Raw genomic sequence first — 18,641 nt, 5'->3', positions numbered from 1 at the left:
ATGTCAAGCTTCATTGTGCTGGGTACACAGCAGGTACCCTATGAATGACTGTCCCCTTCTGCTTCCTCCTTTTGCTTAAGAAGGAATAAGAAAGTTGCTCGGGTCTTTTCTGAACGGAGATGTACCTACCTGGGATGGGAACTGTGTGCAGGGGCATCACTTCCACCCCGTGGACAGGGTACCCAAAGGGCAGGTTGGGCTGAGCCAGCAGGGGCGGTGGGCGAGGCAGCCCTTCTCTGCAGAGAAACAAAACCATTGGCAGCTGCTTTGACGCCTGTCCCTAGTTAGTTCTTAAAGTGATGTTTGTACCCAGAGCTTTGTGCTGCCAATGGTGAGAAATTGAAAGTAGACTGGCCGGATCTGCCCTCCATTTTCTCTCCTCCTTTATTCCTGCCCCTCCGTCCAGCCTCTAATTCCGCAAAGGAATTGAAGCAGATTACAACAAAGCACATTCAAAATCAAAATCACGGGCTTCCCTGGTGGCGCAGTGGTTGAGAGTCTGCCTGCCAAGGCAGGGGACACGGGTTCAAGCCCTGGTCTGTGAAGATCCCACGTGCCACGGAGCAGCTGGGCCCGTGAGCTACAAATACTGAGCTCTGCGCGTCTGGAGCCTGTGCTCCGCAGCAAGAGAGGCCGTGACAGTGAGAGGCCCGCGCACCACGATGAAGAGTGGCCCCTGCTTGCCACAACTAGAGAAAGCCCTCGCACAGAAACGAAGACCCAACACAGCCAAAAATAAATAAATGAATAAATAAAAACAAAAAAATCAAAATCACAACCAGCAAAACAGAAGAAACAAAATAATCAGACCATATCGGCCGGCCAACCCAGCAGCAGTTGCTAAACACCAAAGACACATCTGAACTTCCTGGTAGGCAAGGTACAAAGTAATTGACAACCAATACGCTGGACAAAGGGCAAAGCAGACCAACTCCTGAACGGTGGTAAAACTTTTCTTGTCACTGAACAAATATATAAAACTTTATCTAGGAGTGGATGTTGTCTCAATATTTTTAGAGCAACCACAGTGACCATTTCCAGGTGGCTTTGTTGTTGTAACAACCTTCAGTCAAACGCATAACACAATCCAGTGATATTTTGACTGTTTGAGGGACTAAAGGTAATACGGTTGTTAGGTAGGCTTCAGGGATCCGCTTAACCATGGAAATCATTTAGATTACCTGGAAGAAAGATTAGACTCCTGAAGTATTCACAGGAACATGAAAAGGACAAAATTTTTAAATGGAAAGGTACAGAAATAGGCAATTAACAGAAGAGGAAATACAAATGGCTAATAAATATATGGAACACGCTCAGCTGCAATATTAATCAGGGAAATGCAACTTTAAAAACAATGCAAAAAACAATGATACCTTTTCCTTGAAGCTTTAAAATTTTATGATAGCCAGTGTTGATCAGGTAGAGAGTATGTAAATAAGGTACTACACGTACCGACTCTTCATGAAAGTGTGAATTAATATTGGTCCTCTTGAAGGCAATCTGGCCACATTTATTAAAAGCAGAAATAAGCATATCCTACGACTCAGTAATTCAGATGCTAGGTAAGGGGAGAAACTTGTGGTTGTCAACAGTAGCACATGCATAAGGAGGTTTGTTTCAACATTGCCTGAAGTGAACATCCTTATACACATCTTAATAAATGAATGAAAGAATGTAAGTATAATGTAATATTATTACAAATTATGTAAATGCAATAATGAAAATTTTGCAAAAATCTGAATATCTTTCAATAGGGGAATGGCTTAATAAAATTCATTGCATTCATATTCATAGTTGTATAGCAATTAAAAGGAATGAGCTGGATGTATCGAACGCTCTTAAAAATGTATCATTGAGGCTCCTGGTGTTGCTTGAGTGCTCATTTGGTGCACACCTGGTACCTCTTTTGTGAAACGGCAGCTGAGGAGACTCCCGGCGCTCGGATGACGGACAGAAAGCCCAAGAGTTTGTGCATCTGAGTATAGTTTATCCAGAGTGTAATTACAACTGGGGGTGGGGGGCGTCCCTCAGACCGCAGGGGAAAATGTGAGGATCTTGAGCCCTTGAAGGGTTGAGGTGAGGAGAAAGCCCCAAGCAGGATCTTCTTTCCTGAGCATGGGGGACTGACTAGCAGAAAAATTTCCCAGAGCCGGGCCTCTTGGATACCCCTAAATTAGTAGACAGCGTATCAGCCATTGAAAGCAGGTGCCTCAATGACTTGGCCCAGCCCGCTGTCCCCTGGAAAGCTTGGACACTTTGTGTGAAAGGGGCTTGTAAGGCAAAATCTTGCTTACTCGCTTGCCTGCCGCCAAGGGACACACAGCCATTGATATTCATGTATAATAGTGGCGCGTGAGATCTGGTTGTACTGACGCAGGAGAGTCAATTGTTGAATTTTCAGGAGCTTTGAAAGCCAGCTTTTAAACACAGCCAGTAATAAAAATTAAATTATATACAATTAAAATTAAATACAATGGGAACACAGGTAATAAATACTCAAAACTCTCCACTTCCAAATTATTTTACTACATTTTCCTATTATTCTGCTCTTGAGGTTATTTTTGTCTATTGTATCTGTATGGTGGAGATGTTTTATAACTGGGATTCAGTGATGTCTTGTCTGTAGCTTGAAATCAGCCACAGTGTGATTTAAACCACAGAAGTTGGCAGACACTACAAGCCACTATCAAAAGCCCATTGTTAAACATTTACACCACTGTTCATACTCCCCACCCCCAACATACATAAACACACCTCCACACACGCACGCAACACACAAACGTCCACCCCTCTTCTAAAAACACAAACTAATACACTGTACAAACTTTCTGCACCTTGATGCGGAAAGGTGCAGATCTACTTCACCTTCTAAAGGTACAGCGGGATCTACTTCATTCCTTTTTTTTTTTTTTTTTTTTTTTTTTTTTTATGCGTTACGCGGGCCTCTCACTGTTGTGGCCTCTCCCGTTGCGGAGGACAGGCTCCGGACGCGCAGGCTCAGCGGCCATGGCTCACGGGCCCAGCCGCTCCGCGGCATGTGGGATCCTCCCAGACCGGGGCACGAACCCGTGTCCCCTGCATCGGCAGGCGGACTCTCAACCACTGCGCCACCAGGGAAGCCCTTCATTCCTTTTTAATGCCTGAAGCTTCATCCTCCAAACTGCTTCTCTTCCCTTAGGAAGTGAATCACACCCAGAGCTCTGTCCAGAGTCACACATCACCCTATGCCTCTTATTCATTCATTTCTTGACTTGCCCGGCACAGTGCTAAACTGAGGACAAAGAGATCAATCAAGTCCCTTTCCTGGAAGGGTGAGAACCCAGAGCCAGACTCCAAAAGCTAGAATACAAAGTCATCTGTTCAGTTACAGAGGTCAGGCCAGCTCTGAATGTCACCTTTTTCTTGAAGTTCCTTTTTCAATTCTCAGAGCTAGGTGCTGTTCTCCCTCTGAAAACCTACCACATCCCTCCCTCTGACTGCTATTACAACATTGAGCTTGGGATTGAACTCTTGAGTTCCATGCAATTTGCTGAAAACACTCCCTGGGCCACAGACTGCTCGTGTGCTCTGTGATGATGGTGGCGCAGGGAGGATGTGGTGGGGAGAGTGGCCACTTGACCCCGGGGGGAGGGCACAGTCTGTATCCCTCTGTTATACTGTACCCTCATTGAGAGATGTTGTCTAGATCAGATTGATCTTTTTTTTTTTTTTTTCGGTACGCGGGCCTCTCACCGTTGTGGCCTCTCCCGTTGCGGAGCACAGGCTCTAGATGCGCAGGCTCAGAGGCCATGGCTCACGGGCCCAGCCGCTCCACGGCATGTGGGATCTTCCCGGACCGGGGCACGAACCCGTGTCCCCTGAATCGGCAGGCGGACTCTCAACCACTGCGCCACCAGGGGAGCCCTCATTCCCAAGTTTTATAAATCTTTATTGAAGGACTATTTCCTCAATTCTCTTTACTTGGTTTATTCCTAATAGTTCCTTCCAGGGACCCTGCAAGAGCAGGAGTGCCTTCCTTCTCTCCCTGGACCCACACCCTCAGGAGACAGTAGGGAGAGCTTCTGTTCCACCTCAGGGCCCAAGAGCCCTTATAGTCTGCATTACCTCCTCTGAAAGTGTTCAAATTCAGCCTGTCTCCTCACTTTCACCGCCGGGAGGTCACTCTGGCCATAGGCGTCCTCAAAGTTATAGCTTCCCTGATGTCCCGAGGCTTCACATTTGCACTGGTTTTTCGGGAAGAGCCTAGAACAAGATGAGGACTAAGGTCACGGATTGGGTGGGTGGGCTGGTGGGTAAGGCGGGGCCTGAAGCCTAACCCAGTGTGTTGTTCCCCTCAGACTCTCCTTTCCCATAGCCACCGTCCGGGTTGGGTTGAGACTCTAGAATGTCAGCAGTGGCTGTTCCCAAAGACACAGGGAGGGGAAGGAAGGGGAAAGGGCAAGAAGGCCCTTCTCTCAAAACCAACGTATGGCTACCAAAGGGGAAACGTGGGGGAAAGGGATAAATTAGGAGCTTGGGATTAACATAGACACCCTACTATAGATAAAATAGATAACCAACAAGGACCTACTGCATAGCACAGGGAACTCTACACAATATTCTGTATATAACGGAATCACTTTGCTGTACACCTGAAACTAACACAACATTGTAAATCAACTAGACTCCAATAAAATAATAAAAAATAAATTTTATAATCCAAAAAAAGGCCCCCTCTCGAGTCATCTCCTGCACCAAACTTCTGCCACACTGCGCGGCTTGTGAGATCTTAGTTCCCCGACCAGGGATCGAGCCCAGGCCCGGCAGTGAAAGCTCAGAGTCCTAACCACTGGACAGCCAGGGAATTCCCCAAGCTTCTTTAAATTTGAGAGTCGTAGGAATGTCAGTGGCATCTCAGCAACCCCGACCAGAAGAGGAAGCCAGAGGGAAAGAAAGGCAGCATCTTTCCTGTGGTTTGGGTTAAACAGGCCCTCCAAAATCGTAAGGGACTTCGCTGGGAACAGAGTCCGTGCCCTGCAGACCAAGCCTTTTCCTGGTTCCGTGGTTTGGAATCACGTTCGCAATCAACACAGGTGCAGGAAGGTAGGGAACTGGCTGTAAAGTGGGCACAACAGGACACTGTGAGCCACAGGAAGGAAAGGTCAGACCAAGGTGGAATAACTTGTTATCTCACCAGATTCCATCATAGGCAAAGAGGCTCCTGACATGTTCCTCAGGTAGAAGCTTCAGCATCCCGGCAGCCGGAGCAGGGTGAGAGAGCCGTGGTTTGTGGTCACTGGACTGTGTATAAAGGTATACACTTCTGAACATAAATAACACAGTGCCCAGGGTCAAGAGTGAGACCGACATCTTGAGCATCCACAGACATCTAGAGCTGTTGCGACACAAAAGAGCAAAGGCTGTTAAAGTTATTTTTCTTGATTATGTAAACAAAAAAGACTTGATTGTGTAATATAGACGGGAACAGTAACTGGAGGAAAAACGTCAGTTAAACCTGTATCTTACACTACTTAGCAAGATTGATTTCTGTTAAATAGAAGAGTAAAGAATCAATTTGCAACAGAGAGACTCAATAAAAAATCAGAAATAAAAGAATAGGCGGGGGCTTCCCTGGTGGCGCAGTGGTTGAGAGTCCGCCTGCCGATGCAGGGGACATGGGTTCGTGCCCCGGTCCGGGAAGATCCCACGTGCCGCAGAGCGGCTGGGTCCGTGAGCCATGGCCGCTGAGCCTGCGTGTCCGGAACCTGTGCTCCGCAACGGGAGAGGCCACAGCAGTGAGAGGCCCGTGTACCGCAAAAAAAAAAAAAAAAAAAAAGAATAGGCAAAAAGAGCCCAAGGGGAAATAAAGAGTAAGGTTTGCAATATTAATGTCAACACAGTTGAATTCGAGGCAAAAAAATTAAGTGGGACCAAAAGGATCACTTATCATGATCACATGAATGATCCACAAAACAGATGTAGAGGTCATGAACTTTATCCATTAAATAATAGCATTAAAGCACACAGAGCAAAGAATGGCAGGATATGGAAGGAGAAGGATTACAAATATGAAGATAGTCATAGATTCTAACATTCTCACATCTAACACTCTAAAATCTCAGTCCTTAACGGATCAAGTCTCAAAAATATATAAAGCAATAGAGCAACTAAATTATAGAGCTCATATTCTGTTAAAAAGCTTTTAGAACATTTACAAAAATGGGCCACTTATTTGAACACAAAGAAAACCATAATAAAAAAAAAAAAAGAAAACCATAATAAAGTAGAAATCGTTCAGATTATACACTCCACACTCTGACAAGTACAATCAAAATGAAACCTATAATAATAAGCCCCCTCTCCCAACAATGTGGAAAAAAATTTTTAAAGCTTTCCAAAGCAAGTGTTTGAATCAAGGACAACATTAGAACAAAAATATAAAACTAATGGAGGTACTATACTACATACAAAACTGTGGAACACACTAAAACTATACTGAGTGGAAAATTTGAAGCTTTAAATACAAATTTCTGATCACAAGACATAAAATAAATTAAACAATCAAATAGGAAGTTTGAAAATAGATAACAAAATGAATCTAAGAAAAGCAGAAACAAGAACTCAATAACAATGCAAATGGAAAGTGGCAAGTTAGAAAAAATCCTGAAATGAAATAATTGCTAAATCTAAGCACTGAGGAGAAAAATTTTGAGATATCTGCCTACTTTATAACCTCCCTGCTCTAAGACTCTTCTCCTGACCCACAGAGGTGACACCTATGAGTCTAGTTGTACCACACGATGCTCCCCTGGCCATGGCTGATTGGACCAAGGGTGGACACCTCTGAGCTGGGCTGATCAGCCAGAACTTCTTCCCAGGAATCGGGAAGCAGAGATATTGATCAGTTAAACCTGGTCCCCTGAACTGAGAATAGAGGGGAGGAGAGAAGGGAGAGAAGATAGAAGATGAGCGACACAAGAAGCCTAGATCTTGAATAGCTAGATGAAAGAGATGACTTTCCAGAAAACCACAAATAACCTAAACAGATCTGTAAAAGTGAAAAAAAATTGAGGAAGTTGTCAAAGGCCTATGTACTCAATAAAGTCCCAAATCCATGTTTCATAAGTAAACAACTCAATGCCGATTTATAAAAACCAGTTTTAGGGACTTCCCTGTTGGTGCAGTGGTTAGGACTCATGCTCCCAATGCAGGGGGCCCGGGTTCAATCCCTGGTCAGAGAACTAGATCCCACGTGCATGCCGCAACCAAGAGTTCGCATGCCACAACTAAGGAGCCAGCAAGCCGCAACTAAGGAGCACACGTGCCACAACTAAGGAGCCAGCGAGCCACAACTAAGACCCAGCACAACCAAATAAATAAATTAAATAATAATTAATAAAATAAATAAAATAAATAAATTAATTAAATAAATATTAAAAGTTTTACAACGATGCAAATGTAGGTGTAGATGAATAATGATGTAAATATGCTAAACAAATATTAGCAAATACAGTACAGTGGTATCCTAAATGAAAGATTCACCATTAACAAATGGAGTTTTCTCTAGGAGAGCAAGGATGTCTCAGTGCTATAGTGTGGCTGAACCACTCTGACTCCATTTTGTCAGCTTATCTTAGGCCCACAGTCCTACTCGCTCCCCTTTCTTTTCTTTTCTTTTTTTAAAGAATGACAGCGTCATCAAATTCATTACACAATTTTCAACCTAACAAAAAGAAACAAATCACCGACAACAGAGGAACGTGGTCTTGACCTTTTTGAGGGTTGGGTTTTTTTCCTTTTGCCGTCAGGAAATAAAACTAAGAATTATGTCACTGAGTACAAACGAAAGTGGGGAGAAAAAAATTCTCCAGGTAAATGGCTTTTCTGGTATTCTATAGTTTTTTTCTCCTTAAACTGTTACCTGCTCCCTTTTCCATGTCATTGAGCCTACTCACAAGGAATGTGCCCAAGAAAGGTAAGTTTCCTATCAACTTTTCCCCTGGCCTTTTCAGCCCTGGAAGGACGCCTTTTGTTGACGCAGATGGTTAATGGTCATGAGACTCCCAAGGGGAGGGGAAAATAACCCGGTTCCCATCAATATGGACATGATTCTCCCTAGTAGTCAGATTCTATTTTTAGCTTTGGCCCTTTAAATCCCCCTGTACCCTTTTCTGAAGCACAGTGCAGCTTTGAATGTCTATGGATCAAATGCCTCTGGGTCCTCTGCCAGATCCAGCCCATAAGTAAGTTACCCACAATAAACTTTATAACTGCACCTCATGGAGTTGCCTGCTTCGTTTTCCGGTATCAAAGTTCATTCTCAGTTAGAAGGATATTATTCGATGTCTCTGCCTCCCAACAATCACATAATTTATTAATAAATTTCACCAAGAGAAAATTCAGGTCAGGAGAAAACCCAATATGATTATTTTGACAGATGATTTTTTTTTAATAAATGTATTTATTTTTGGCTGCGTTGGGTCTTCGTTGCTGCACACAGGCTTCTCATTGCAGTGGCTTCTCTTGTTGCAGAGCACAGGCTCTAGGCACGCAGGCTTCAGTAGTTGTGGCTCGCGGTCTTTAGAGCGCAGGCTTAGTAGTTGTGGCGCACAGACTTAGTTGCTCCGTGGCATGTGGAATCTTCCCTGACCAGGGATAGAACCCGTGTCCCTTGCACTAGCAGGCAGATTCTTAACCACTGCGCCACAAGGGAAGCCCTTGACAGATGATTTTAAAAGTATTTAATAAAATCCAACATCCATTCTTAATTTGTTAGACATCCCTCATTTAAGAAAGGACCAAAAACAGTCTCCCAAGGCAATAGAAAAGCAAAAATAAACAAATGGAATCTAATCAAACTTACAAGCTTTTGCACAACAAAGGAAACCATAAACAAAACAAAAAGACAACCTATGGACTGGGAGAAAATATTTGCAAATAATGTGACTGACAAGGGCTTAATTTCCAAAACATACAAACATACAATTCAATAACAAAAAAACAAACAACTCAATCAAAAATGAGAGAAGACCTAAATAGACATTTCTCCAGAGAAGACATACAGATGGCCAAGAGGCATATGAAAAGATGCTCATCATCGCTAATTATTAGAGAAATGCAAATCAAAACTACAACGAGGTACCACGTCACACCAGTCAGAATGGCCATCACTAAAAAGTCTACGAATAATAAATGTTGGAGAGGGTGTGGAGAAAGGGAACTCTCCTACACTGCTGCTAGGAATGTAAATTGGTGCAGCCACTATGGAGAAACTAAATCAGAGCTACCATATGATCCAGCAATCCCACTCCTGGGCATATACCCAGACAAAACTATAATTCGAAAAGATACATGCACCCCTATGTCCATAGCAGTACTATTTACAATAGCCAGACCCCCTGGAAACAGCCTAAATGTCCGTTGTCAGATGAATGGATAAAGAAGATGTGGTGTGTGTGTATATATATATTATATATATATATATATATAAAATATACACACACACACACACACACACACACACACACACAAAATGGAATATTACTCAGCCATAAAAAATAAAATAATAATATCATTTGCAGCAACATGGGTGGACCTGGAGATTACTGAGCAAAGTAAGTCAGAAAGAGAAAGACGAATACCATATGATATCACTTATATGTGAAATCTAAAATATGACACAAATGAACATATCTATAAAATTGAAACAGACTCACAGACATAGAGAACAGACTTGTGGTTGCCAAGGGAGAAGTGGGAGTGGGGGAGTGAAGGACTGGGAGTTTGGGATTAGCAGATGCAAACTGTTATATAGAGAATGGGTAAACAACACGGTCCTACTGCATAGCACAGGGAACTATATTCAATATCCTGCGATAAACCATAATGAAAAGATATGAAAAAGAATATATATGTACAACTGAGTCACTTTGCTGTACAGCAGAAATTCACACATTGTACATCAACTATAATAAAAAATTTTTAAAAAGAAATGACGCCACACTAGTAACATGGGCACACCTAACATCTGGATCTTGGTTCCCATGCAGTATGTTCCCTTCTAAAGGAAATCAGAGCCCCCTGGAGAAATGGTTGATTCTGGCTTTGGGGCAAGGAAAACTCAAAGCAAGTCTGGAATATCCTGTGGTGTCAGAAAGGAAGGAAGCTATCTAAGAAGACCACAGTTATGTCCAAAGAAAAAGAAGCCAGTTTAGGGTCTTCTACCAGCCATATTTTGGGACAATTGATACATCAACAAGAACAATGGCTATAATTAACTATAACACATTGAATAAAATTAAATAAAACCCATGAGGCTTCCCTGGTGGCACAGTGGTTGAGAGTCCGCCTGCCGATGTAGGGGGACACGGGTTCGTGCCCCGGGCCGGGAGGATCCCACATGCCGCGGAGCGGCTGGGCCCATGAGCCATGGCCGCTGAGCCTGCGCGTCCAGAGCCTGTGCTCCGCAACGGGAGAGGCCGCAGCAGTGAGAGGCCCGCGTACCGTAAATAAATAAATAAATAAATAAAACCCATGAAGCTAATGATACCCAAGGGGAAAAAATGCAAGGGGTGAGTGGGGTACTTAAAAAAAAAATTTTTTTAATTATAGAAAAAAATCCAAGTAAATACAAAAAATAAAGAGAAAAATAAAATAAATTTTACTGTACCCATTACCCACCTTCTACTCCTGTACAAAATGGATTTATCTATTTCTTTACCTATTTTCCTCACTTCTCAAATCATTTTGAAGAAAATCTTGACATCATATCATTTCATCAGCAAATATTCTATCTCTGAAGGGTAATGTGGTAGTTTTGTACTCAAATGAACCGAGCTGGAACCATGTTTCCTTGAATTCCCTTCCCTGTGTAACGCCAGGTTAGTGATGGCCACAAGAGAAATTTGCATGAAATTTAGAGGCACTGCAGGTACTGGCAAGTTCCATCCACTTGATCCTCTTTCCCTCGACTCTGGGTCCAGCACTCCTTCCCAACTACTGGTCCTGCTGACCAGCTACCCCAGGTTCACTATCAGAACTTCCTCTGAGAATTCACAGTAGTGGTAACCGTGAGGGACAAGCTTTCATATACTACTCCAGCAACTCTGTTTGTGGCTGTACTCCAGATGCTTCTGAATTCTTTCTTTTTTTCTTTTTTAAAATTTATTTATTTCTTAAAATTTTGGCTGCATTGGGCCTTTGTGGCTGCGCACAAAAATAACTTTCTCTAGTTGCGGCGAACGGGGTCTACTCTTCGTTGTGGTGCGCAGGCTTCTCATTGCGGTGGCTTCTCTTGTTGCAGAGCGTGGGCTCTAGGTGTGTGGGCTCAGTAGTTGTGGCACACGGGTTTAGTTTCTCCGCGGCATGTGGGATCTTCCCAGACCAGGGCTCAAGCCCAGGCTTGTCTGCTCACCCGCCGGGGCGGGCGGGGCTGGGAGCTGAGGCTCGGGCTTCGATTGGAGCACAGGGAGAGGACTGGGGTTGGCGACTTGAACATAGCCTGAAGGAGTTAGTGCACCACGGCTAGCCCGGAGGGAGTCCGGGAAAAAGTCTGGACCTGCCGAAGAGGCAAGAGACTTTTTCTTACCTCTTTGTTTCCTGGTGCGCAAGGAGAGGGTATTGAGAGCGCTGCTTAAAGGAGCTCCAGAGACGGGCGCGAGTCGCGGCTAAAAGCGCGGACCCCAGAGACAGACATGAGACGCTAAGGCTGCTGCTGCCGCCACCAAGAAGCCTGTGTGCGAGCACAGGTCACTCTCCACACCCCCCTTCCAGGGAGCCTGTGCAGCCCGCCACCGCCAGGGTCCCGGGATCCAGGGACGACTTCCCCGGGAGAACGCACGGCGCGCCTCAGGCTGGTGCAATGTCACGCTGGCCGGCGCCTCAGGCTGCTGCAACGTCACGCCGGCCTCTGCCGCCGCAGGCCCGCCCCGCACTCCGTGCCCCTCCCTCCCCCCCGGCCTGAGTGAGCCAGAGCCCCCGGATTAGCTGCTCCTTTAACCCCGTCCTGTCTCAGAGAAGAACAGTTGCCCTCAGGCGACCTACACGCACAGGCGGGGCCAAATCCAAAGCTGAGCCCCAGGAGCTGTGCGAGCAAAGAGAAAGGGAAATCTCTCCCAGCAGCCTCAGAAGCAGCGGATTAAAGCTCCACAATCAACTTGATGTACCTGCACCTGTGGAATACATGAATAGACAACGAATCTTCCCAAATTGAGGAGGTGGACTTTGGGAGCAAGATATATTATTTTTTTCCCCTTTTCCCCTATTTGTGAGTGTGTATGTATATGCTTCTGTGTGAGATTTTGTCTGTATAGCTTTGCTTTCACCATTTGTCCTAGGGTTCTGACCATCCAGTTTTTTATCTTTTTTTTTTTTTTACTTTTTAAAACTTTTTTCTTAATAATTATTTTTTATTTTAATAACTTTATTTTATCTTACTTATTTTATCCTCTTTCTTTCTTTCTATTTTTTCTCCCTTTTATTCTGAGCCGTGTGGAGGACAGGCTCTTGGTGCGCCAGCCAGGCGTCAGGACTGTGCCACTGAGGTGGGAGAGCCAGGTTCAGGATACTGGTCCACAAGAGACCTCCCAGCTCCACGTAATATGAAACGGCGAAAATCTCCCAGAGATCTCCATGTCAACGCCAAGACCCAGCTTCATTCAACGAGCAGCAAGCTACAGTGCTAGACACCCTATGCCAAACAACTAGCAAGACAGGAACACAGCCCCATCCATTAGCAGAGAGGCTGCCTAAAATCATAATAAGGCTACAGACACCCCAAAACACACCACCAGACGTGGACCTGCCCACCAGAAAGACAAGATCCAGCCTCATCCACCAGAACACAGGCACTAGACTAGTCCCCTCCACCAGGAAACCTACACAACCCACTGAACCAACCTTAGCCACTGGGGACAGACACCAAAAACAACAGGAACTACGAACCTGCAGCCTGTGAAAAGGAGACCCCAAACACAGTAAGATAAGCAAAATGAAAAGACCGAAAAACACACAGCAGATGAAGGAGCAAGGTAAAAACCCACCAGACCTAACAAATGAATAGGAAATAGGCAGTCTACCTGAAAAAGAATTCAGAATAATGATAGTAAAGATGATCCAAAATCTTGGAAATAGAATAGAGAAAATGCAAGAAACATTTAACAAGAACCTAGAAAAACTAAAGAGGAAACAAGCAATGATGAACAACACAATAAGTGAAATTAAAAATGCTCTAGAAGGGATCAATAGCAGAATAACTGAGGCAGAAGAATGGATAAGTGACCTGGAAGATAAAATAGTGGAAATAACTACTGCAGAGCAGAATAAAGAAAAAAGAATGGGGTTTCCTTGGTGGCGCAGTGATTGAGAGTCCGCCTGCCGATGCAGGGGACACGGGTTCATGCCCTGGTCCGGGAAGATCCCACATGCCGCGGAGCGGCTGCTCCCGTGAGCCACGGCCAATGAGCCTGCGCATCCGGAGCCTGTGCTCCTCAACGGGAGAGGCCACGGCAGTGAGAGGCCCGCATACCGCAAAAAAAAAAAAAAAAGAAAAGAAAAACGAATGAAAAGAACTGTGGACAGTCTCAGAGACCTCTGGGACAATATTAAACGCAGCAACATTCGAATTATAGGGGTCCCAGAAGAAGAAGAGAAAAAGAAAGGGACTGAGAAAATATTTGAAGAGATTATAGTTGAAAACTTCCCTAATATGGGAAAGGAAATAGTTAATCAAGTCCAGGAAGCACAGAGAGTCCCATACAGGATAAATCCAAGGAGAAACATGCAAAGACACATATTAATCAAACTATCAAAAATTAAATACAAAGAAAACATATTAAAAGCAGCAAGGGAAAAACAACAAATAACAGACAAGGGAATCCCCATAAGGTTAACAGCTGATCTTGCAGCAGAAACTCTGCAAGCCAGTAGGGAGTGGCAGGACATATTTAAAGTGATGAAGGAGAAAAACCTACAACCAAGATTACTCTACCCAGCAAGGATCTCATTCAGATTTGATGGAGAAATTAAGACCTTTACAGACAAGCAAAAGCTGAGAGAGTTCAGCACCACCAAACCAGCTTTACAACAAATGCTAAAGGAACTTCTCTAGGCAAGAAACACAAGAGAAGGAAAAGACCTACAATAACAAACCCAAAACAATTAAGTAAATGGTAATAGGAACATACATATCGATAATTACCTTAAATGTAAATGGATTAAATGCTCCCACCAAAGGACACAGACTGGCTGAATGTATACAAAAACAAGACCCATATATATGCTGTCTACAAGAGACCCACTTCAGACGTAGGGACACATTCAGACTGAAAGTGAGGGGATGGAAAAAGATATGCCATGCATATGGATATCAGAAGAAAGCTGCAGTAGCAATTCTCATATCAGACAAAGTAGACTTTAAAATAAAGACTATTACAAGAGACAAAGAAGGACATTACATAATTATCAAGGGATTGATCCAAGAAGAAGATATAATAATTGTAAATATTTATGCACCCAACATAGGAGCACCTCAATACATAAGGCAAATACTAACAGCCATAAAAGGGGAAATCGACAGTAACACAATCATAGTAGGGGACGTTAACACCCCATTTTCACCAATGGACAGATCATCCAAAATGAAAATAAATAAGGAAACACAAGCTTTAAATGATACATTAAACAAGATGGACTTAATTGATATTTATAGGACATTCCATCCAAAAACAGCAGAATACACATTTTTCTAAAGTGTTCATGGAACATTCTCCAGGATAGATCATATCTTGGGTCACAGTCTAGCCTTGGTAAATTTAAGAAAATTGCCATCGTATCGAGTATCTTTTCAACCACAACACTATGAGACTAGATATCAATTACAGGAAAAGATCTGTAAAAAATACAAACACATGGAGGCTAAACAATACACTACTTAATAACCAAGTGATCACTGAAAAAATCAAAGAGGAAATCAAAAAATACTTAGAGGGCTTCCCTGGTGGCGCAGTGGTTGAGAGTCCGCCTGCCGATGCAGGGGACACAGGTTCGTGCCCCGGTCCGGGAAGATCCCACATGCCGCGGAGCAACTAAGCCCGTGTGCCACGACTACTGAGCCTGCGCGCCTAGAGCCCGCGTGCCACAATTACTGAAGCCCATGCGCCTAGAGCCTGTGCTCGGGAACGAGAGAAGCCACAGCAATGAGAAGCCCGCGCACCTCAACGAAGAGTAGCCCCCCCCCCCCCCCCCCCCCCCCGCTCACTGCAACTAGAGAAAGCCCGGGCGCAGCATAGAAGACCCAGTGCGGCCAAAAATAAATAAATAAAAAGAATGATAAAAAAAAAAAAATACTTAGAAACAAATGACAATGGAGACACGATGACACAAAACCTATGGGATGCAGCAAAAGCAGTTCTAAGAGGGAAGTTTATAGGAATACAATCCTACCTTAAGAAACAGGAAACATCTCAAATAAACAACTTAACCTTGCACCTAAAGCAATTAGAGAAAGAAGAACAAAAAAACCCCCAAATTTAGCAGAAGGAAAGAAATCATAAAGATCAGATCAGAAATAAATGAAAAAGAAATGAAGGAAACGATAGCAAAGATCAATAAAACTAAAAGCTGGTTCTTTGAGAAGATAAACAAAATTGATAAACCATTAGCCAGACTCATCAAGAAAAAAAGGGAGAGGACTCAAATCAACAGAATTAGAAATGAAAAAGGAAAAGTAACAGCTGACACTGCAGAAATACAAAGACTCATGAGAGATTACTACAAGCAACTCTATGCCAATAAAATGGACAAACTGGAAGAAATGGACAAATTCTTAGAAATGCAAAACCTGCCGAGACTGAACCAGGAAGAAATAGAAAATATGAACAGACCAATCACAAGCACTGAAATTGGAACTGTGATTTTAAAACTTCCAACAAACAAAAACCCAGGACCAGATGGCTTCACAGGTGAATTCTATCAAACATTTAGAGAAGAGCTAACACCTATCCTTCTCAAACTCTTCCAAAATATAGCAGAGGGAGGAACATTCCCAAACTCATTCTGTGAGGCCACCATCACCCTGATACCAAAACCAGACAAAGATGTCACAAAGAAAGAAAACTACAGGCCAATATCACTGATGAACACAGATGCAAAAATCCTCAACAAAATACTAGTAAACAGAATCCAACAGCACATTAAAAGGATCATACATGGGCTTCCCTGGTGGCGCAGTGGTTGAGAGTCTACCTGCCAATGCAGGGGACACAGGTTCGTGCCCCGGTCCAGGAAGATCCCACATGCCGTGGAGCAGCTGGGCCCGTGCGCTATTGCCACTGAGCCTGCGCGTCCGGAGTCTGTGCTCCGCAACGGGACAGCCACAACAGTGAGAGGGCTGTGTACCGCAAAAAAAAAAAAAAAAAAAAAAGGACCATACACCATGATCAAGCGGGGTTTATTCCAGGAATGCAAGGATTCTTCAATATATGCAAATCAATCAACGTGTTACACCATATTAACAAATTGAAGGAGAAAAACCATATGATCATCTCAATAGATGCAGAGAAAGCTTTTGACAAAATTCAACACCCATTTATGATTAAAAACCCTGCAGAAAGTAGGCATAGAAGGAACTTTCCTCAACATAATAAAGGCCATATATGACAAACCCACAGCCAACATCATCCTCAATGGTGAAAAACTGAAACCATTTCCACTACGATCAGGAACAAGACAAGTTGCCCACTCTCACCACTATTATTCAACAGAGTTTTGGAAGTTCTAGCCACAGCAATCAGAGAAGGAAAAGAAATAAAAGGAATCCAAATCGGAAAAGAAGAAATAAAGCTGTCACTGTTTGCAGATGACATGATATTATACATAGAGAATCCTAAAGATGCTACCAGAAAACTACTAGAGCTAATCAATGATTTTGGTAAAGTAGCAGGATACAAAATTAATGCACAGTAATCTCTGGCATTCCTATACACTAATGATGAAAAATCTGAAAGTGAAATTAAGAAAACACTCCCCTTTACCATTGCAACAAAAAGAATAAAATATCTAGGAATAAACCTACCTAAGGAGACAAAAGACCTGTATGCAGAAAATTATAAGACACTGATGAAAGAAATTAAAGATGATACAAATAGATGGAGAGTATACCATTTTCTTGGATTGGATGAATCAACATTGTGAAAATGACTCTACTACCCAAAGCAATCTACAGATTCCGTGCAATCCCTATCAAACTACCACTGGCATTTTTCACAGAGCTAGAACAAATATTTCACAATTTGTATGGAAACACAAAAGACCCCGAATAGCCAAAACAATCTTGAGAACGAAAAATGGAGCTGGAGGAATCAAGCTCCCTGACTTCAAACTATACTACAACGCTACAGTAAACAAGACAGTATGGTACTGGCACAAAAACAGAAACATAGATCAATGGAACAGGATAGAAAGCCCAAAGATAAACCCAGGCACATATGGTCACCTTATCTTTGATAAAGGAGGCAGGAATGTACAGTGGAGAAAGGACAGCCTCTTCAATAAGTGGCGCTGGGAAAACTGGACAGGTACATGTAAAAGTATGAAATTAGAACACTCCCTAACACCATACACAAAAATAAGCTCAAAATGGATTAAAGACCTAAATGTAAGGCCAGAAACTATCAAACTCTTAGAGGAAAACATAGGCAGAACACTCTATGACATAAATCACAGCAAGATCCTTTTTGACCCACCTCCTAGAGAAATGGAAATAAAAACAAAAATAAACAAATGGGACCTAATGAAACTTAAAACTTTTGCACAGCAAAGGAAACCATAAACAAGACCAAAAGACAACCTTCAGAATGGGAGAAAATATTTGCAAATGAAGCAACTGACAAAGGATTAATCTCCATAAAATACAAGCAGCTCATGCAGCTCAATATCAAAAAAGCAAACAACCCAATCCAAAAATGGGCAGAAGACCTAAATAGACATTTCTCCAAAGAAGATATACAGACTGCCAACAAACACATGAAAGAATGCTCAACATCATTAATCATTAGAGAAATGCAAATCAAAACTACAATGAGGGCTTCCCTGGTGGCGCAGTGGTTGAGAGTCCGCCTGCCGATGCTGGGGACACGGGTTCGTGCCCCGGTCCGGGGGGATCCCACGTGCTGCGGAGCGGCTTGGCCCGTGAGCCATGGCCGCTGAGCCTGCACGTCCAGAGCCTGTGCTCCGTAACGGGAGAGGCCACGGCAGTGAGAGGCCCGCGTACCACACACACACACACACACACACACACACACACACACAAAAAAACTACAATGAGGTATCACCTCACACCAGTTAGAATGGGCATCATCAGAAAATCAGGGTCTGGGGTGATGCTGAGGGTGGAGGAGGGGTGGTGAGTAATGGAAGATGCTGGGAGAGGGGTGTTTAGAGGGTTGACCCAGAGAAGGTTGCCCAGAAGAAGAAAATTAGAATTCCTGTAATTTCTCGGGGGCTTTGGGTAGGTTTCTTGGGGGCTGGTTTTGAAGCCAAAATCTGACTCTTAGTAATGGAAATTTTGGTGTGTGTGTGCGTGTGACTCTCGTTTTCCAGCCCTAAGTCAATGAATTTTTTGTACACTGTTACATTAAAATCCACTGGTATGACTTGGACTTTGA

The 18,641-nt window shown here is 43.4% G+C and overlaps 1 protein-coding gene across 1 annotated transcript in view; it reads right to left on the bottom strand.

Annotated features, from left to right (window-relative positions):
• Positions 1 to 18,641, bottom strand: part of B4GALNT2 (beta-1,4-N-acetyl-galactosaminyltransferase 2 (SID blood group)) — a 53,138-nt gene that overhangs the window by 20,255 nt on the left and 14,242 nt on the right. The window contains 3 exon segments of the mRNA XM_065897987.1: positions 130 to 236; positions 4,105 to 4,242; positions 5,174 to 5,374. Of these exon segments, the coding sequence (XP_065754059.1) occupies positions 130 to 236; positions 4,105 to 4,242; positions 5,174 to 5,374 (446 nt within the window).

Source organism: Phocoena phocoena, chromosome 19, assembly GCF_963924675.1.
Source record: "Phocoena phocoena chromosome 19, mPhoPho1.1, whole genome shotgun sequence".
Lineage (NCBI taxonomy): Eukaryota > Metazoa > Chordata > Mammalia > Artiodactyla > Phocoenidae > Phocoena > Phocoena phocoena.
Note: the sequence above shows the minus strand (reverse complement) of the source record. Positions and strands in the feature narration are given on the sequence as shown.